A 19,086-nucleotide genomic window follows, 5' to 3' on the forward strand; every position below is an offset into this window, starting at 1 on the left:
ACATTTCTTCACAGAGTAGTTCACTTCTGCAGTCGTTCGTTCTCGCAATATATTCCCCATCCTTCATATGGTAGATCAGTACTGTCCAGTAGTCATTTTGATCTGGATTGCTCAAATCTGCTAGCCTGCGCATCACCCGTCTTCAGGCATCCTTTAAATGAATTGTGGGTTGTGATCTGTCTGATTCAGCTGGCGGGCGATTCGACCATGTGTTTCTTGTGCGCTACGAGCACTATCCATACTATATGCAAAGGCTCGGCCTGCTTAGGGGTCGACGGCGAGTTCGTGAGGATGAAGCGTTCCTCTCTATTGACACGAGGCACTATACGGAAAGTTGATCCGGCAACTCTGAATAGAGGTCGGATATCGTCTTGGAATTTTTACATATATTCTGTATTCCCAGGAGGTATAAGTGAGGCAGTTGGACAATTGATTGTGAGATCAACCATATAGAATAAAACTATGATGATACACTACTAGGTCGGCCTTCGGGCAACTTCGTCGCTGAGAGGCCACTAGAGTGTGCCTCTAGAGTCTACACTAAGGATGGCCGTTCAGAGTTCTGGAGTGATAGGATCGGAGTCCTGCTAGCGGTAAAACTGTAGATCAATTCTGTAAACTGCCTTGGAGTCAGGAAGCAGCGGTCTCTCAATATGACACACAAGAGGAAAGGACACTAATCCGCCTTTTCGCCTCATCTACTACCAGCCTTCATTCACTGAGGCCAGTAAGCTGCGGATTTGAGGCCGTTATCGCCGAAACCGCGCGGTCATCTCTGAGCGTTCCCCGCAGACACCTCAGATGCACTACTCTGCCGTGCGGCTACACGAGACACTGCAGGGAACTAAGTAGAGCCGGCATCCTGGTCATGACGGGGTGGGGCAGCTGTCGTAGAGAAATGTTTCGGGCGAACTACAGTTCATCTGTGGATACTAGAGTGTATCTTGCATCTGCAGGTGGCCATGCGCATATGAAGGTATTTACACAGCCAGGACTAGTGTAATACCACGTAAGTGCTAGCAGCGCCACGATGCCTCAATCACTTACAGTATATGACTTTTTCAGTAACTCAGGGTTCGATGGGAGAATCATAATGGCTCTGACCTGATGACATGTCATGTCGCTGTGTCGTTTAGTTGTGGCTTATAGCACCGGTAGCGGACGTCTATGAGAATATCAAAATCGATTAGGGGTATTCTCGAGAGGTCTTGAGAGCTGATACCACAGGGAGGCAGAAAAAAAGTAATAAAAAAAATGCTCGTAGGCTGGTTATCGAAATCATGTCAACGAAACAACTCAACCAACTCCAGTAGTATGCTATGTAACCGCTTCGATGGAAAGAAAGCCAAACTCCAAGAATCTCAGCAAGGGTATCCATCCGTTTATACACCGCGTGGTTAATAGGTGTCCTCATCGCCACCGCCCCCTCCGTCGCCAAACCCATCATCTCCATATTCGTCGTCACCGCCGTCAAAGTATTGCTCTGCATTATAGTCGCCTCCCATCTCATCATCGTCATCCTCAAAGTCATCGTCCTCGATCTCCTCCTCGCCCTCCTGATCTTCCTCGTCTTCCAGGAGACCGTTGTTCTCCAACTCCTCGCCCTCCTCGCCGTCTTCTCGTCGGCGCTTTGCAGCATCCTCATCTTCATCGTCTTCTTCAAACCCGCGTTTTGTTCCAGTCTGTAGTGTCTGCGGGACGTAGCCGTCTAAGATGCCGTCGGGCTTGTAGTTCGGCTGTATGGTCGTCCAGAGTTCGCGAGGGAAGAATTTCATGACTGCGCGACGCCCAAAAATCAGCATCCTTATACACCAAACGTAGATGAGTTAAGGTGGCTTACCATATGGCCTCCCCTGTATCTTCGGCACAAGTCTCTTCTTCTTTTGATACTTCCCGGAATAACTTTGCATGCCATTGAACGGGTCGAAATTAGCCTTGGAGCTACCCGTGTACCCTGCCGCCCCTGCAGAGACACCGAGAATCGAATAGTAGGGGCCGTCATGGAAGCGTTCGCGGAGGGTGCGATAGAGGTCGACTTGAGTTTTTTCGCGGGTGCTTAGAGGCCGCGGCTGTGGGATGTTGTATTTCTATATAGACGGGTCAGACATAACCGAATTGAATGCGATGAGGCACGAAGTATGCATATGCACACAAAGGGCAGAAGATTGCGCATGATAGTTTGATTTTGTCATGGCCCAGGTGGGAGGTGCCTAACGTACAGGGAATAAGGGCGTAGGTGCTGTGTCTGCCTCTCCGTTCGCATCTGTGCCATCCCAGGTAAATTCTGAGCCGGGCAGCTTTCTGCCCTTCTTTGCGCCAAATCGCGACATGGATATTGTAAGATATGATTAAAAGGGAGAAGAAAGCTGTCTGAAGATGACCGCGGCTGCGAGAAAAGTTCCGGCGGAGCTTGACTCACCGCCTTGGCGGGGCCAAATCGCATCGAAACTAGGGCTCGGAGCACCATTCCAGGCCGCTTGCTCTAGATATCTCGTATACATTGAAGGGGAAATATGACGATATAACTGCGACTGAGATTTTCATTCCCTTGCAATTCTATAGGCCTACCGTCTCAACTTGAGCGATTGTCTGAGCTCCAGGACCAAGAGGCCCGTCGTCTACCCTCTTCTTCAGAGTGCGTACAATATCCTCAAGGTCCGACGCTCTGTCCTCTATCCTTTGAATAGACCTATACAAGGCGACTAGAACCTCATACCTCGCTGTCGCAACCTTCCAGACAACATTCTGTGGGTCAGCCGCTCCACCGGCCACAAACTCGGAGTACGAACGAGGTGGTTTGAATAGGAAAGGTAACAGAGTGGTTAAAGCTGGAGGAGAGATGGCAACCCAGGCACCTGACGGAGGAAGGACGCCTTGCATTGCCGGAGACAAACGACCGAGATCTTCCTCTGACGGAAGCTGGTACCGAGATGTCCCATGAACGGATGAGGTGAAGTCGAATGATAATGTCTGCCAATTAGCGGTGACTATAGCGAGCATGAATGATATGGCCGCAAGAGAGATGTCCTTCATCGCCAGAACATCAGCTGCGGCGACGACATCCTCCCATAACGACGGACGATGATTTTGATAGAGAAAGTACAGAACGCGGGCTGCTGCCGCTTCTTTATTCCAGTCGGTTGCTGTTTGTCCAGAGATATTGAGGTCCAGCGAGTCAGATATAGCATGCTTTGGAGGCCCATGGAAAATCTTTCCCAGCGCGTTGAACACCTCCTGATTCGGAGGGTTTGTTGGTAAGGAAAAGATGGGGTTTACGCCCTTTCTGCTGGCCTCCAACAGTAGTACTCTTGGGAGAGATGAGAGGACGTTGAGTTGACCGCTTGGTACAGGCCCATGTGCCCATTGCGAGGAAGAGATCAAGAGAGAAGCATCAATCCGAGAGAAAATGCGATCTAATAATGCCTGGGGGTTCTGCAAAAGGTGGTTAGGGTAGAGCTCAGCATATTGAGCGACGTAAGTCATGACTGGACCACAAAGGAAACTTAAATCCACCGGGTCCAATTTCGATTCATCCACATAATACTCCAGCAGAGTGTCATGGATCTTGTGCGAAATGAGAAAGTCAAGAGCTGGGGAGGAGAATGTAGATGCTGACTGTACGACGGTTCTAGACGTCAGGTTGGGAGCTTCGAGTTCTAGAAGGTCGCGGAAAAAGTTCAGCTGTGTCATGTGCATCAAAACATCACCCTTATCGACCATTTCGCAAGCAGCGAAGTGCAGCAGGCTCTTGCTTTTATATTTGGCCTCAACATCTGGTACGTGCGAGCTTGAGACATAGTCCCAGCGTAGGCCCCCTGCTTTCACCAGGAAGCTCATTAGTCTGCCCTGGGCCACAGTCTTTTCGCGGTTTGACAGGCCGCCGGACGCATTATCGGCGAGACTGCAAAAGGAGAACAGACGCCCATAAACATCTCTATCGTTGAAAATCCTTCTCCACATGAGACCTTGGCCGCCAGATCCATCTTCCGCTCCATTTTCCAGTGTGCTCGTCTGGTCAACTTCTAAGAGCGCCCAGAGAGCATCGAATGCCGCCTGAGCGACAGCAGTTGAGGATGTAGATAGCCAGAGTTCCACAAGAGATGTGACCAGTTCCGGATCGCCAGCAACTATCGCAGCATCGCTTGGGTGGTCTCCCGCTTTGCGCAGCAACGTCAATGCTAGCTCGTTTATAGGTGGTGACGGGGCTCGAAAGCCGGCGATGAAATTGATAGGAGGATCGATGGCGCGAAGGTCAGCAAAGCTGAAATAGGCAGCGGACTTAATACCAAGGGTGGTAACAGGTGTAGGGTCTTCCTGGAGGACAGGTAGGAGCTGCGATATCTGTGTCAACAGTGCTGCGGGGACTTTACGGTCCGTATTCTCTGTAAGCTCCAGCTTTAGCTTATCAAGGATTGTCTGATCAAGCCTGGTAGAAGGGTCGTTTTGGACCTGTCGTAAATGAGCCGCCACTTCATCATACGTAGATGGAACTGCCATTTTTGCTGAAGATGACTTTTGATTGTTGGGAGCTGGAAGTGAGATGTGAGAATCGGCAATGTTGGCGGGGAAGCTTCTCGTGCAAACAAAGCAAACTCCGCCAACCTAGGCCCCCTCTTGAGCCGGGGAGAGAGCTTATCAACCATGACCACCAAACTATCGGATAACAATTAGATGCCAGCTACGGCCTTAATCGCACCTTCAAACAATACACCTACACACACGCACGATGTCAGACGAAGCCATATCCATTCTGTCCCAAAAGTCATCAGACTCCGGTCTCCACATCCAGCTACATCCACTCGCGCTTCTCACAATCTCCGACCATATTACCCGGCATGCTGCACGGTCACAGCACGGACCCATTGTTGGGGCCCTGCTAGGCCAACAAAATGGGCGTGAGATAACGGTCGAACATGGCTTTGAGTGCGTGGTGGAAATAGGTCCTAACGGTGAAGCTCAGCTGCCCAACGAGTGGTTCGTTGACCGGGTGAAACAATGTACGAAAACCTACGCCGACAAATACAAGCGCACTTGCTGACCAAACGCAGTCAAAGATGTACACAAGGTACCAGCCCTAGACCTTATCGGATGGTGGTCGACAGCTCCTCCCTCCGGGCCGACAACAGCACATCTCCCGATTCATCGCCAAATACTCCAAAATCATAATGAATCCGCAGTATTTCTCGCGTTCCATCCATCCCAAGTTCAGGGAGCGTCACAATCTCAAGGGAAGCTACCGCTGACCGTCTACGAGAGCGTCTACGAGGGAGAGAGTGTCACAGAGAATGGGAAAGCCATGCAGGTGGACGGCGAGGAACAGCTGTTAAATATCCGGTTCAGGGAACTACCATACACCGTCGAAACAGGAGAGGCGGAGATGATTGGAATTGATACAGTGGCTCGTACGGCAAGGAATGCAGCTTCTATTGAATCCTCAACTGTAGCTGCACCTTCATCTCAAATAGACTCTGATAAGCAGGAGCAGCAGCCAGCAAATACCGACCTTCTCTCATCAGAGGAAGAAGAACGTAAGTGCTGTCCCGCCATTGGCGCACAACGGAAGGCTAACTATCACCATTAGTGATCGCCTCTTTAACCACACGCCTGAACGCCATTCGGACCCTGGAGTCCCGAATATCCCTCATCAAGTCCTATTTATCAAGCATATCTCCGTCCTCGGAAGAAGGTCAGAAAGATTCCGCAACAAAACCGGACCACACCATTCTCAGAGATATCAACTCTCTTTTGTCAAATCTCTCTCTCCTCACTCCACATGAACAAAGCGCTTTCTCAGCCGAGACTCTTGCACAAAACAACGATGTCAGCCTTGTAGCCTTGCTCGGCCAACTCAGCCAAAGTGTCAATGGGATGAGGGAGGTTGGCAAGCGCACAGCAATTGTGACTAGTGTAAGGCGAAACCGAAAACAAATGGGGGGACAGAGCCGATACGAGGATGATATTCTGAGCCGGGATGGTGTGGCACTCGGATAATGACTTAGCTTATTATGACCAATCACAAGAATAAATGGTGATTTCAAGGGTAATGTTATGCGATGCTTGTCCGAGTAGAGCTTGTTTCTCGTCATCTAGTAGGCTAGGGAGAAGTAAAAAGATGTCTGGTTTTATATGAAGGTGTAAATTAAACAAAAGAATACAAGGACTGTATCAATCCAATGATTACCTATCGGTTTGTCTTGCGTAGCTAGCTACGTCTACACTCGACAGTCACCTATGCTGATTTTTACCCAGTAGTTAAGTCCCTAAGTCTTGCCGGGCATATCCAATGCAAAGTTAGGGCTTATTGTCAGATACCCTATCTACGCCAGATGCTACGTTCAACTACCATAACGGGGTGCGGTACTCATTCCTCGGTAAGGTGAAAGGGGCCCTCGAAGCAGTCGGCGTGCTTAATTCAATTTCGATAAGGGTGAGGTGGGGATATAGCCGTTAGTTCAGCGTCCGTGCGACAATCCAAAGCCTGCAGCCATAGGCTGACGAAACGAACGAATTGCACCTCATCGTGCCCAAGGTTGGCATGGTACCTGACTATCATAAGAGGTGCTTCTAATTGAGGCTCTCGACTAATTAGAGCTGTCATGCTAGAATACCTCATCCCTGTGATTACAGCTAGATATACAAGTCTATATCATTCCGGTTCATGACATAAAAGAAGACGCCTAAAACCATAACATACATGCAGGGTATTGTTCTAGTAACATCAACATTGAAACAGAGCTTTGGAGAAATGGCACGTAAACAAGTAAGAAATGCAATAATAAGACAAGCACGCCAGCGACTTTAGGTAGTGCTTAACGTCGTCCATGAGGGTCGTATCTGGTATGTGGGGGTTGATAAGACTCCGGTAGTGGGATTGGAGGTTGCTCTTGGAGCTCAGTAGATGAGGGGAAGCGGGCGTGATCATTTTGACGGCCAGTTTGAGGGGGATAACAGCTGCCGTCTGAGTCTGAGGGAGACCTAGATGGGACGTAATGCACCTCTTCGAATGGTGATATTGGGCGAGAGGAGTGCGAGTGTAGGTCTGATTCTACCAGGTAATCGCGATCTGATCTGGAGTTGGCGTGATAGTGCTGATTACGGTCGTCCTGATAGTAACGTGGAGGTGCCGATTCTACGTCTCCTAGGTCGCTAGTGGATGGGTTTTGCTGGGCGTGGGACAGGAGCACCTCTCCTTCTTCATCTGCTTGGTGTCCGTAACGGTTTGAAACAGCGTCGGTCATCAAAGCATCGGAGCCCCCATAGCTGGTATCAACTGGACGTTGTGCGCTTCCCGTTTGGTCGAGGCCGACAGGCTCGGTTGAAAGCTGGTAGCTGGGATCCAACATTCTCTTCTTTCGACCAACGAACAACCAGCGCATACTGCGACCCACGGCGTTGAGAAGGTCGATAGGATTGAGAGCGTCTAGAAGAGCGCCCATCCCCCAGCGTCCGCCTTGATAGGTGCGCTTCCCATTGCCGTACATGTCGGTGACCTCATCTGTTTGGAATCCGATTGCGTACGGTTTCCATGGAAATGACCAAAGATGCAGCACGGCGAAGAGAGCCATTTCAACGCTGATGATTAGTTCGGCAAGCACGACCTTAAGGTCAGGGGCTGCGATTTTCTCCGACGATTTGATGACGCCAGCGGAGTATAAGAACGATATCAAACTCTAAGAACTGAATCAACAATGGCAGTGCGGAAACAAACAGATTTGACACTTACCGATTGCCAAAATGACAGGAAGATGACGAGTTTGATCGACGCAACCTTCAAGAAAGGCTTGTGCTCGCTGATTTCGTCCTTGATCTGGATGTAAAACTGGATGAGACAGTACATTGCAATAGTAACGGCAACACACTCAATAGCCAGCACCTTGATAATGTCAGCACCCATCCACGGAGCTTCCGCGTGGCACCTACCCAGATATGAGAGAAAGCCGGGTTGAGGGACGACTCGCAATATATATCAAACTTTTGCGTGATGACTGCCACAATGGTCATCAGTACGCGAAGAAAACAATACTGAAAGACGCCAACCCAAATGACCTAACAAACCATGTCAGCACCTCCAAATTGCATATGACTCATGCGCGCGCAACGTCTCCTGGCGTCCCTACATTAAACCACGTCAAACCACTCCGGGGAACCCTCCATATCCCGTTCTTCCCACCAGAGCATTTCTGGAGCCAAGTCAGAGGCCAAACCCAGTTCTTCGGTTGTATCCCGCGGAAATAATCTTTCTGGCTGTGCAGATCGGGCGCGATATAGTGGCAGAGCAGCGCAAAGAAAGCCGAGATTGTGAACGCTTCGTAGCAGTCGCCCAGTACACTGTAGTAGACGGCATGTTTGTAGTAGTAGGTGCTGAGCCAGGAGACGAGGGCATAGATCGGTATCATGAGCAAGATCCGGATGATACTAAAACGAGGCAAGGGCATGGTTAGCATCGGAGAATAAAGGAGGGGGACGAAAACGGTCGGTGCACGTACTGCCGTTGTTCGACGGGTTTGCTGTAATGGGTGGCATGTCGCATAATAAGGTAGAAAGATATAAGACCAGCGATGATGGCGAAGACGCCGACCACAATTACACAGAGTTCGTGAAAAGTAAGTCCATTGTCCCATAAGTCAATCTCATGGACTATGATCGACACGTATATCAGTTAGCGATCACATTGAGTCGATCATACAACAAAACACAATAAGGCAAGCGTACTGGTCTCGTCCTCCTCCGTGGTATTGCAGACCGGCCAACCCATTTTCGCGGTATATTGAAACCCCTCAAAAATGAGGTGGGAGAAAAAGTGCACGGAGGAAGGCTGAAGCGTTCAAGCGCAACTATTTTGGGTCGCCCGTGGAGTCGGCGGAGTCTTGGTAGATCAACCCCTGGAACCACGCGACGGCTCTGGATTTGCAGTGTTTGCTTGGCGAGGGCTTGCCCTCGGCTCTTCAGCACTGGATTCGGCGAGTTCAAGTTCTGAGAAGTGTATATGAGAAGAGATGATGCACAGTTTCACGCGGAATGGAGCCTGAGAGAGGCTCAGGTTCCCCAGCCCGTCACAAACTACTCAAGAGGCCCAAAAGGGGAAGTTGATTATAATGACCTGGAGGTGGCTGAAGAACCCTTGAAATAGTGAAACACCGAATCTATATTTAGAATGTCTGAAGAGTGAAGGACTCGGTTTCAATTGTTTATATAGCGACGGAATAATAAATTGTGAATATAAAAGGCTGTTAGGTCGTCAATCTCATCGTCATAGCCTCATAAGGCAGCAGCAAAAAAACAAGATCGCTAAGCTTTGGACAAGCTGGCTGACACCCACTCTAACCACGCACGCGTTCACCTGCCAAGCCATGCATCCTGGTCGCCTGCACAGCCCTGCAGTGTTAGTAGTTCTAGCCATATAGTTGCAGTAAAAGGTACACACTGGTCCTCGTTCGGTCCCCGAGTTCCTCTCATTATAATACAGTAAAGCAGAGCAAAAAAAAAAAAAAAAAGAAAAAAAAAAAACCCCGCAGTAGCATGCAATGTGGCCTTCTAGTAACAATGTTGAAGCATCGAATAGGGAGACCTGCCATAGATTTAATCCCAGTCCCTTCTATCTCTTCGCGAGTCGACAAATGCTCCACCGCGGCCTCGTCCTCGAGCTGCGCCTCTTCCACGGCCGGCAAACTCCGGCCCTAGATCAACAAACAAGTCGCCATCCACGAACGAATACTTTCGAGTTTCATCTCCGCCGCGTCGTGGAAACGAGCCTTTCCGCAGCAAGTCGTCAAATCTGTCTAGGCGCCGATCTGCAATGGCTCGCGGGACCGGAAGGTAGAAGAGTTTAGGTTTCGTAGTAGTCGACTCGAAGAGTTGGTCGAGTGACTCGAATCCTTGCGCAGGAAGAGAGCCAGCGCCCCTTTCGGACGGACCGTTCGGGCGCCGGTCCACGGGCTGTGTTTCGGCTCGTGGGCCGCGCGGCGGCGGCTGTGCAAACTCGGTCGGTGCTGAACCACGGGAAGCATGGGTGCCAGCGTTTTCAGGGTCAATCTGCTCGAGGATCGCTTCAACCTCATCGCCTCTCTTGTACTTGACTTCCCAACGGGGAGGGCGACCACGCTGACCGCGGGCATCCTCTTCCATCCGAATCCAGTCCTGGACTTTGTGCTCGGGAATAAAATCGACAAAAAGGCTCTTTCGGTTCTTCTCATCCGGCCATACTGTACCGTGGAGAGAGTTACGAGCGCGAGATGCTGTCGAAACATCGGCGAACGTGACAAAACAATGAGTCTTAATGGGATCCAGGTAGAAATCGACTATCAGATCGGGGTTTGGTGACTTCCCCGGCGGAGACGCAACCGAGAGCAGGTGGTTCTTGAGGGCAGCAGGTTGGAGTGGTCGCATAAGGCCGTCTATATACAATGCAGCGGTGGCGGCATGTAAAGCGGGTTCAACTGTGACGTCCTCCATCTCTGTATCAACCGGTGCCTGTGGCGGTCGGGTCTTTTCTGGTCCAATAGAAGTAAATAAGCCTTTGAAGCGCACATCCTGTTTCTGAGGTGTATTCTTTTTGGCTGACATCTCGGGGCTTTTCCCCTCCGGAGTTGGACTTTGGACGGGCGGCTGCTGCAATTCATCGCGCGAGGCGGATATGGATTCATCAGGGGTCGGCAAGGCGGATTTCTCCGCAGCTTTAGCTTTCTTTCTTGCAAGCTCTTCCAGATGAGGAGCAGGACTCTGACTGCGACGCTTCCTCTTTCGGACGTCGTCAATAAGCTCCTCCGTGGGGAGGGGGGTCGATATTCCTGTGTTGACCCCAGACGTTTGAGCACCAAGAGCAGCGACTTGCGGGTCAGTAGACTCTGTTTCCTTCCCTCTTTCTTGTACGATTTTGGGCTCTGCCTCATCAGCAGTGCCAGGAGCCTGCTCAACTGGCTTGCTAAGGGCTTCGGTATTGGATTCCTCGTCTCCGACATTGGTTCTCGTTTCCTTCTCCTCCGCTGGCTGGGTGGCAATCCCTGCTTCTGGTTCCTTGACAGAAGCGTCAATTTCTTGATTGCTCTGCTGAGATTCCTCCGCCTCTGCTTGCGGCTCTTGCGCCTGCGAATGTTGTGAGGGTTGGCCGGTCGAACCGTCAAGCTTCGGTGGAGACGCTTGGGCTATGTGTCCGTTTGACTTTTCATCGGCCACCGTCGGCTCGAACCGGGCAGCTGGAGCATCAGCTACGGTGTCTTGCGTCTGCGCGCCATCATCGTCCGCTTTCTCGGTTGCGATTGGGGCTTCTGGTTCGGCGGGTTGCGACGTTTCCTGCCCGTCTGGCTCTGGCTCAGCAGTAGTCGCCTCGTGTACGCCTCCTCCTGGGCCCTTAGTATCCTCTTCCTCTAGTTTTTCGATGATTTCTTTTTTCAAGCGCAACCCGGTCTGGGGGATACCGCGTCGCTTCAGCTCCGCCTTCAGATCGGTGACCTTCCATGTCGAATAATCGGTCATGGCGGCGATGATGACGGTAAGAGATATGATCAAGTAAAGTCTGTCTGGCTATAATGGTGGCATTAGCCGGGATCAATCATGACTCTGAGTGGCTGAAGTTGGATGACGCTGTCTGGAAATTGGTAGTTTACGTATGCGACGCGACAGCCTGGGGAGAAGACCCGGCTTCAAGTGGCAGGAGCGCTAATCCGTTTCCGGAAGGAGTGGGGCTGACCAGGAGCTTTCCAATCCGTGGAATTAGTTCATTCATTTACTGAACTATACTCCAAAGAATATATAAAAGCATGGCCATCAACCCTAGCTACGTTATCTCTCGTCGCAAGCCGGCACCCATTCTCGTATCTAAGGTGGCCCAATCTCTAACACTGAAAGTATGGGGCCTCGGATCCTATGCTTGGATCGATACAGTCTTTGAAAGAAACTTCATCCTTCGATGGAAGGGGGATAAATCGCGACTGGTGTTCTATTCTCGCATGCACGTCATTATGCAAGACAGAAGTGCATTTCGGAAATTATCACTGGTTCTAAAGTTGGTGGGGTGTCCTCAACTCTGATTAGTGCCTTTATGCAGAGACTGATTAGAGACTGCTTCTTTGCAGTCATTTGATTACCACTGCAACTGGTACCTGCCTCACTTGGCAGTTTCGCAGATAAGAGGCACTTCTCACTAGAGATTTCTGTAAGTAATCACAGTCTGAATCACGTCAGCAAGATCTGCGAATATTTTGTCAGGATATCTAAGTACCGCTGTCCTTGAGCGTACAAACAACTAGGATCGCTGAGATCCTCAAGGTCACCACACTCGATTCGAATATAACCAATTTTGATTGCCTTCGAGCGCAGTCCAGATGGAACGGGCTTTATCCCAAGTGAAAACATGGATATTGAGCTGAAGCTGTTTGAGCAGGGTCGTAAATAAAGTTGGCTCACATTAGGCGCTAATGATAGCGAGATCCGTCTGATTGCTCCATGTTCCCCGCACAGCTGACAATCATCTTCGCAATAGTCATACAGCGCCCATTATTGAATGCACATATTAGATTAGACCAGGCAGAGTCGGAAGAGCTAGAAGAACAAGGGACCTATCAAATATGGGGAATGAAACCGCATTGCCGCCCACGTTACCAGTCGAAAACCCCACAGAGCCTTTCTGGCGCACTGAGCTCCATCAGCTTGATGACCTCCGAACTACGCCAGAGCTGCCTCAGCGGAGCGATATCGTGATCATTGGCGCAGGATACTCTGGAATAAGCCTCGCGTACCACCTTTATAAACAGCTTTCTCACGCCGACCAACCTGACCCCGCAATTGCGATTCTGGAAGCAAGGCAGATATGCTCAGGAGCTACCGGCCGTAACGGTCAGTTGAAGCGTTCCTAGTTACTTCTGAAGTGAAAGCACTGATATGAGGTACAGGCGGCCATTTGCGTCCTGATCTGTACGGGAATATCCCCAAGCATATCGAAAGACACGGCCTTGATGCCGGTGCTGAGGTCGCAAAATTCGAGATCGCGCACATAAAAGCCCTCAAGACCGTGATAGCCGAAGAGGATATTGATTGTGACCTGAACTTGACGAGATGTATGAACGTTTACTTGAACGAAGCCGACGGTGAAAAAGCAAGGAAGACATATGAAGCGCTCGTTGCTCACGGTCTCGAGTACACTTCTGATATCCATTATACCTCCAAGAAATACGCGGAGAACGTAAGTCTATGTGTTGCAGCTCGCAGGCTCGGCGGTTGGTGAAGCTGCTGAAACCACCAGATCTCCGGAGTCAAAGGCGCGAAAGCGTGTATTTCCTACACGGCAGGTACTCTATGGCCTTATAAGCTGGTCTTAGGGCTGCTTTCAAAAATCACAAGCTCGCCCATGGTCAACGTGCAAACATCCACTCCTGTCACGTCAGTGACTAGCAAGGATGGGCTCCATTCCGTCCACACGCCGCGAGGGTCCATTACCGCGTCGAAGGTAGTGTACGCAACTAATGCATACATTTCCGGACTACTTCCCCAGTACTCTGCGAATATCGTCCCTTGCCGAGGGATCTGCTGTCACATCACAGTCCCGGATGGCAAGGATGCCCCATTTCTACCATATTCGTATCTTATTAGGTCAGCCGAGGGCAATGGGCAAAGCTACCTAATCACCCGCCCAGATGGAAGTATCATTGTTGGTGGCGCTCAGTACACATTTGAAGAAGACAGAAAACAGTGGTATAAGGTAATTGATGATAGCACACTTATCGAACCAGCAAAGAACTACTACGACGATTTCATGCAACGCACTTTCAGGGGCTGGGAAGAAAGCGGCGCGTACGTCAAAGAGATCTGGACTGGCAGTGAGTATCCCACGTTGCTATATCGGGCATCTCGAAAGGAAAGGGATATGCTAATGGTACGGTTGTGACAGTTATGGGATACGCCTATGACTCATCCCCTCACGTTGGCGAAGTTCCTGATCAGCCTGGTCGATATATATGTGCGGGGTACGATGGGCATGGTATGCCGGTTATTTTCCTTGCCACCAAAGGGCTCGCAGACATGATTTTGAAGGGACGCAATTATGAGGATACCGGCCTTCCTCGGGTCTTCAAGTCAACGGCCCAGAGACTCCAAAAAGCAGCCGGTGGTCCTGAAGGTGGGGATATATTTGCATAGTCGACATGTTTATTCGGCCAGTCACCAGAGTTGCGTAAATTATGCCTGAGGCACATATAAACAGCGCGGACAATATGTTGTACCGAAAGAGGTTCATGGGTGCTGACTGGTCCCCCAGCGAATCTTGACTCATTGGCTAAGGCTTGGGGTACAAAAATTCCTGCATAAAAAGCGACCCCTCGCAACCCGAATTATCTAGATTATTGCCGAACTCATCGCCACCTGATTTCATTTCATTTCCCTTTTTTCTTGTCTGTCCTTTGGTTCATTTATTTAATTCAATCTTTCCACACTGCTTGTCTTGCCAACCTGTGGTGCACAATGACCACAGAACAACCTACCGCGCGACTCCGTCAGTCCCCCCCCAACTGATTACTTTATCCCCCCTCTTGAGCTGAACAGCTACTAAATCCCGTAGAGAGGGTCGATACCCAACCTGAAAACCCATTCTCAGCCCTGATCGAGGACCAATCTATCGTTATCATCCCATCATTCACATTGGAATCCGGCGTGACCCTCTATAACGTTCCGGTAGCCTACACAACCCGCGGAACACTCTCACCAAGTGGTGACAATGCTCTTGTCATCTGCCATGCTCTGAGTGGCAGCGCAGATGTGGCAGACTGGTGGGGACCCCTCCTGGGCGGCCCTGGACAAGCCTTCGATATCTCGCGGTTCTTTGTTGTCTGTCTCAATAGCCTTGGTAGTCCCTACGGAAGCGCAAGTGCGGTGACCTACAAGGATGGAAACCCGGAAAAAGGCCTGTACGGGCCCGAGTTCCCTCTTACCACTGTCCGTGATGATGTGAGGTGAGTGCCAAACTTCATTCATTAATACAAAATGGTGCTAACGCGGTGAAGAATTCACAAGATGGTGTTGGACGATCTTGGTATCAAACAAATCGCGGCTGTAGTTGGCGGCTCGATGGGCGGCATGCTCACTCTTGAATATGCATACTTTGGGAAGGACTACGTTCGAGCCATCGTTCCCATCGCCACATCGGCACGACACTCTGCCTGGTGCATCAGCTGGGGGGAGGCGCAGCGCCAGAGCATCTACAGCGACCCCAAGTACGAAAATGGGTATTATTCATTCGACGAACCTCCTGCCGCTGGACTTGGTGCTGCCCGGATGTCGGCCCTTCTGACCTACCGAAGCCGTAATTCGTTCGAGTCTCGGTTCGGTCGAAACGTGCCAGACCCGTCGAAGCGGCAGAACATCAATGGTACAGAAAGACTACCTACTCCTCCGAACGAGCATTGGGCGATCCACAATGATGGCCACAAGGGCAACTGGAGCGGCCGTAACTCTCCCGCGGCAGAGAAACCTGCGGAGAAGACCGAGGTGCAGTATATGGACCCGCAGTTCTCTGGGACCAAGACTTTCAGCAAAAGTGTCAGCACTACCGATGGAAACGCTCAGAAACGACCTGCGACCTATTTTTCTGCCCAGTCATACCTTCGCTACCAGGGAGACAAGTTTGTGAAACGGTTCGACGCCAACTGTTACATCGCCATCACTCGTAAGCTGGATACACATGACGTCTCTCGCCACCGAGCCCGTCCGGACTCCGAGAACCCTGTTCGTGAAGCGCTTTCGCAGATCCAGCAACCCGCCCTGGTTCTGGGAATCGAGAGCGACGGCCTCTTTACTTTCGAGGAGCAGAAAGAAATCGCCGAGGGCATCCCAGACTCGAGACTCAAACGCATTGACAGCCCCGAAGGCCACGATGCCTTCCTACTTCAATTCGAGCAGGTTAACCAGTACATCCTGGATTTCTTCCGGGAGGTTCTTCCTGACATAATGTCCAAGACGCCCACGGATGGTGCCGCCATCGACGGTGTTGGCAAGCTAACCAAGAGCAGCACTTTTGGAGAAGCGGAGGTGGAAGATATCACCGCTTGGTAAATAAACCACACATAGCATCACTCGTTGGCGCAGAGATTGCAGCCTTGACACATATCAATGCTCTACGAATGAGCGGTTCCCACGCCTCCTCTCGGTTAAGAGAGTACACGTCGGCGATCCCAGCCATTTTCAGAGTTTTGTGGGAGTAGCGGTGCAGCCTTGTTATTTTCATTCTTAACCAGTCAGAGAGATGAGCATCCAACTGCCTCTCTCGCAACCACCATCACAGGTCAGACTGTAAAGAAGCATCCAACTGCTCCCCATCACACAAACCCTCGACCATGCCGGTCTCATGCGATGCATTTCGTGAGGGCGATGGGCCGTATTCCGAAAACCGGACATTGTTCGATATTACAGCATAGTTTGCATAGGAACGCAGTATATCCAACGTTTCTTTTTATATTATTTTATTTTATTTTTTATTTTGTTTTTTCCGCTCTTTCACTGAAGTCGGCGCAGACTATTGCAGCAACAGTAGATAATCCCAGCCCAGTCGATCAACACCGACTAGCGAAACCAGCCCATTATGACTTGTCAGGTTGGACATTGCCCCTTGAGTCATCCCTTTTAAACCCAGCTGCCCCTTGCAGGAACTCCTACAGATCAAATAAAACTTGCCTCCCTAGTAATCAAACAGCGTACTGGCCATATCGCGGGTATGGATCGCAACGCTCCCGCCCATGAACCCGCCCATGAACGTTCTCCTGCTCGTTGCATGCGTACGATGACAGTTGGCCTCTGTGGGACTCCATATGGCACGAGTCGTCTGCGAAGTCCTTGTGCGGCAATCCCCGTTTGCTTTCCGGGATCATCGCCTTATTCTGCGGCTTCCCACCGTCGAGATGACGACGGCGATCCGGCTGCGGCCAATAGGTCGAGTCTCAGGGAGTGTATGTCTGTTTCCCACACCTGGCAAATGACAGCCATTGCTTTTGCTGCAAGATTCGCCCTCTGGAGGCTTGTTAAGGATGCTGCCGGCTTTGTTTCACGGGCCTCGTGATGCCGTGTGACCTTGGGCTGCTGTTTTCTGCTTTCTTTCCTCTTCATCTTTTTCTTCCTCTCTCATCCATCACCGTCATTCCTTCTATATTTCTCGGAGCATTCTCTCTTTCCCTGTTCGGCTAACTAGCCCTTACGCTCTTTATTCGGCTTCTCTAAACACAACGCTTGCATTGCTCGAGCAGCTCTTCGCCCAAAGGTCAGCGATTTATAGGCGCCCGTGGCAAGGTTTAATTCTCGAATTTCCTGTTTCTGCATCGTCTGCTCGTGGAATTAGCCCTGGAGGCTCTCAGACCCCGCTCGGCATTCGGTCGAGGCTCGATTCGAAGCATTGTTGATATCCCCGCATTCCAGTCCATTGCGCTGGGTCCTCTCTCTCGTTTTGCCAGATCTTGATTTATTAACATTCTTTTTCCCTTTGTACCCACTTACTGCTCAGGACCGGTTGCCTGGAGCCTTGTTGCTTTTGCTTTGTGCGTTGTAGTTGTGTGGTCCAACTACATATACTTTTGGCGGTATACGCCAAACTACATGGTTCCATCCACACTATGGATGTCCTTCTATCCAGAACCGCGCCAAAGAGGCGCGCTTCTTTGTCTCTTCTATTCGGTTCGCAGGTAAGGTCTCAGATATAATTGCTTTCGAACCCGCTCTTACAGATCTAGAAACCAACGTTCGCAGCAGCCCTAGACGAAAAGCCCACCCGGTACTATGATTTCGTCGACACGCCTTCCCCCCCTAAACGTCCGTCGCCATTTATCAGTCGCCAAGAGATATCTCCAGAACTAGAATCGAAAATCAGATTTTCCTGTTCCTTACTTGCGTACCAGATCGAACAAGGAATCCCCTCTCTCGCTAATAATCAGGGGGATCGCGACGCGGCACAAGATGAACAGGGGGAAAGCATTACAACAGAAGCCCAGCTTGTCTTGAAGGCTCCAATATCGAACCCCAGACCAAAGACGGCTTCGGCAACAGGGTACGACTCTGGCGTGGGTCTCACACAACAGCCGAGTATGCAAACTATGAGAGTGCAACACTCCCAGTTTGGCGATGCGTCAGACACCGGAGACACAAGGGATATCTCGATATTCAGCAACCCCAGAACAAGCACATCATGCTCCAATACCAGCGCCGAGCCCTCATACCCCCAGTCCTCAACTCAGAGTCCTAGGACAAATGAACCCAAGTCAACAACAGGCGCCATTATAACAGGATACAGACAACCAAAATGGACACGAACCACAAAGGCCTTCCTTTCTGAATCCCCACCCTCACCCATCCCGTCAGGACCAGCACCCGAAAAGGAGAACATCGAAGACACTAAACTTTTCCTCAACACAACCAGCACCGTCACAAATCTATCTTCTGAAACTTTAACCCTATCGAGCCACCCTTCCCCAAGCTTAGGGCTAACTAGAGTTTCCGCGGCAACTCAACACCAGAAACCCACCTTCACATCTTATGCTCACGCAAATTCCAACCTAAGAAAACCCCGCAGCATTATAATTGATACCACGGGGATCGCCCGCTTCTTAACGCCCGACGAGGAAGCCCAGCGCAATAAAGCACTCCAACACGCCGTTCTCTCGAAGATGGCGCCAGGGATTATGAGATACGACCCAACTCAGGAACCTTCGCGACAACAGAGCAAGCAACGGAGTACCGATGACGGTTACATCTGCAGGACACATTATGGACAAAAGGGCAATTCCTCTTCTCAGAGGTCAAGAAGCGGGTCTAGGGTAGGTGTATCTTGGACGGGTATCAAGGCGGCATTGCATCCGTCCAGATGGAAGGGCACAGATATGGGCTCGCGCAGATTGAGGGATCAGGTGCCGCTGATTAAAGACCTCAGTAGGCTCTTCGTGAAAAGGAGTGAATAGGTTCTGTTTAGTGAGCGGTTCAATGCAGGTGTTGGGTGTTCTCCGCTGTTTGGGCATTTGGTGTGGCTTATTTTTTTTTTTTTTTTTTTTTTTTTTTTTTTTTTTTTTTTTTTTTTTTTTTTTTTTTTTTTTTTTTTTTTTTTTTTTTTTTTTTTTTTTTTTT

General features: G+C 50.4%; 8 protein-coding genes across 8 annotated transcripts; 4 read left to right on the top strand and 4 right to left on the bottom strand.

The window, feature by feature from the left end:
• Window positions 1-1,243: 1,243 nt before the first annotated feature.
• Window positions 1,244-2,330, bottom strand: BDW70DRAFT_171850 (DNA-directed RNA polymerase III subunit C31; the record flags this gene model as incomplete). Its single annotated transcript, XM_073743336.1, has 3 exons — window positions 1,244-1,777; window positions 1,841-2,087; window positions 2,220-2,330. 3 exons carry the CDS (start codon window positions 2,328-2,330, stop codon window positions 1,398-1,400), a joined length of 738 nt encoding a protein of 245 aa, XP_073591703.1. The 3' UTR covers window positions 1,244-1,397.
• A 221-nt stretch (window positions 2,331-2,551) lies between these two features.
• On the bottom strand, window positions 2,552-4,519 carry BDW70DRAFT_144185 (uncharacterized protein). The gene has a single exon (XM_073738213.1). It carries the CDS (start codon window positions 4,495-4,497, stop codon window positions 2,557-2,559), a length of 1,941 nt encoding a protein of 646 aa, XP_073591704.1. The 5' UTR covers window positions 4,498-4,519; the 3' UTR covers window positions 2,552-2,556.
• Window positions 4,520-4,677: 158 nt separating this feature from the next.
• Window positions 4,678-6,040, top strand: BDW70DRAFT_144186 (COP9 signalosome complex subunit 6). The gene is made up of 3 exons (XM_073738214.1): window positions 4,678-4,997; window positions 5,049-5,528; window positions 5,582-6,040. The coding sequence occupies exons 1-3, from the start codon at window positions 4,727-4,729 to the stop codon at window positions 5,989-5,991; spliced, it is 1,161 nt and encodes a 386-aa protein (XP_073591705.1). The 5' UTR covers window positions 4,678-4,726; the 3' UTR covers window positions 5,992-6,040.
• Window positions 6,041-6,639: 599 nt separating this feature from the next.
• BDW70DRAFT_144188 (OSTA/TMEM184 family protein) lies at window positions 6,640-9,197 on the bottom strand. Its single transcript, XM_073738215.1, has 6 exons — window positions 8,713-9,197; window positions 8,487-8,637; window positions 8,118-8,415; window positions 7,921-8,046; window positions 7,724-7,873; window positions 6,640-7,670 (listed from the first exon to the last, which is right to left on the bottom strand). Exons 1-6 carry the CDS (start codon window positions 8,753-8,755, stop codon window positions 6,810-6,812), a joined length of 1,629 nt encoding a protein of 542 aa, XP_073591706.1. The 5' UTR covers window positions 8,756-9,197; the 3' UTR covers window positions 6,640-6,809.
• Window positions 9,198-9,507: 310 nt separating this feature from the next.
• BDW70DRAFT_171854 (SAP domain protein) lies at window positions 9,508-11,560 on the bottom strand. Its single transcript, XM_073743337.1, has one exon. It carries the CDS (start codon window positions 11,470-11,472, stop codon window positions 9,580-9,582), a length of 1,893 nt encoding a protein of 630 aa, XP_073591707.1. The 5' UTR covers window positions 11,473-11,560; the 3' UTR covers window positions 9,508-9,579.
• Window positions 11,561-12,429: 869 nt separating this feature from the next.
• On the top strand, window positions 12,430-14,332 carry BDW70DRAFT_120373 (NAD(P)/FAD-dependent oxidoreductase). Its single transcript, XM_073734750.1, has 4 exons — window positions 12,430-12,831; window positions 12,888-13,177; window positions 13,238-13,811; window positions 13,883-14,332. Exons 1-4 carry the CDS (start codon window positions 12,564-12,566, stop codon window positions 14,128-14,130), a joined length of 1,380 nt encoding a protein of 459 aa, XP_073591708.1. The 5' UTR covers window positions 12,430-12,563; the 3' UTR covers window positions 14,131-14,332.
• Window positions 14,333-14,342: 10 nt separating this feature from the next.
• Window positions 14,343-16,438, top strand: met2 (homoserine O-acetyltransferase). The gene is made up of 3 exons (XM_073738216.1): window positions 14,343-14,482; window positions 14,549-14,939; window positions 14,991-16,438. The coding sequence occupies exons 1-3, from the start codon at window positions 14,452-14,454 to the stop codon at window positions 16,036-16,038; spliced, it is 1,470 nt and encodes a 489-aa protein (XP_073591709.1). The 5' UTR covers window positions 14,343-14,451; the 3' UTR covers window positions 16,039-16,438.
• A 1,147-nt stretch (window positions 16,439-17,585) lies between these two features.
• BDW70DRAFT_171856 (uncharacterized protein) lies at window positions 17,586-18,923 on the top strand (the record flags this gene model as incomplete). The annotated part of the gene is made up of 2 exons (XM_073743338.1): window positions 17,586-17,654; window positions 17,904-18,923. The coding sequence occupies 2 exons, from the start codon at window positions 17,586-17,588 to the stop codon at window positions 18,921-18,923; spliced, it is 1,089 nt and encodes a 362-aa protein (XP_073591710.1).
• Window positions 18,924-19,086: the final 163 nt, after the last annotated feature.

The sequence above is a fragment of the Aspergillus foveolatus genome, assembly GCF_047715535.1.
Source record: "Aspergillus foveolatus strain CBS 279.81 unplaced genomic scaffold BDW70scaffold_89, whole genome shotgun sequence".
Taxonomy (NCBI): Eukaryota; Fungi; Ascomycota; class Eurotiomycetes; order Eurotiales; family Aspergillaceae; genus Aspergillus; species Aspergillus foveolatus.

Coding starts and splice junctions, on each gene's coding strand:
- BDW70DRAFT_144185 (XM_073738213.1), bottom strand. CDS start 4,497: ATGGCAGTTCCATCTACGTATGATGAAGTGGCGGCTCATTTACGACAG.
- BDW70DRAFT_144186 (XM_073738214.1), top strand. CDS start 4,727: ATGTCAGACGAAGCCATATCCATTCTGTCCCAAAAGTCATCAGACTCC. Junction 4,998..5,048: donor CGTTGACCGGGTGAAACAAT/GTACGAAAACCT, acceptor GACCAAACGCAG/TCAAAGATGTACACAAGGTA. Junction 5,529..5,581: donor CTCATCAGAGGAAGAAGAAC/GTAAGTGCTGTC, acceptor TATCACCATTAG/TGATCGCCTCTTTAACCACA.
- BDW70DRAFT_144188 (XM_073738215.1), bottom strand. CDS start 8,755: ATGGGTTGGCCGGTCTGCAATACCACGGAGGAGGACGAGACCA. Junction 8,638..8,712: donor CACGGAGGAGGACGAGACCA/GTACGCTTGCCT, acceptor TGTCGATCATAG/TCCATGAGATTGACTTATGG. Junction 8,416..8,486: donor AAACCCGTCGAACAACGGCA/GTACGTGCACCG, acceptor GCCTCGTTTTAG/TATCATCCGGATCTTGCTCA.
- BDW70DRAFT_171854 (XM_073743337.1), bottom strand. CDS start 11,472: ATGACCGATTATTCGACATGGAAGGTCACCGATCTGAAGGCGGAGCTG.
- BDW70DRAFT_120373 (XM_073734750.1), top strand. CDS start 12,564: ATGGGGAATGAAACCGCATTGCCGCCCACGTTACCAGTCGAAAACCCC. Junction 12,832..12,887: donor AGGAGCTACCGGCCGTAACG/GTCAGTTGAAGC, acceptor TATGAGGTACAG/GCGGCCATTTGCGTCCTGAT. Junction 13,178..13,237: donor CCAAGAAATACGCGGAGAAC/GTAAGTCTATGT, acceptor TGAAACCACCAG/ATCTCCGGAGTCAAAGGCGC.
- met2 (XM_073738216.1), top strand. CDS start 14,452: ATGACCACAGAACAACCTACCGCGCGACTCC. Junction 14,483..14,548: donor ACAACCTACCGCGCGACTCC/GTCAGTCCCCCC, acceptor TAAATCCCGTAG/AGAGGGTCGATACCCAACCT. Junction 14,940..14,990: donor ACTGTCCGTGATGATGTGAG/GTGAGTGCCAAA, acceptor AACGCGGTGAAG/AATTCACAAGATGGTGTTGG.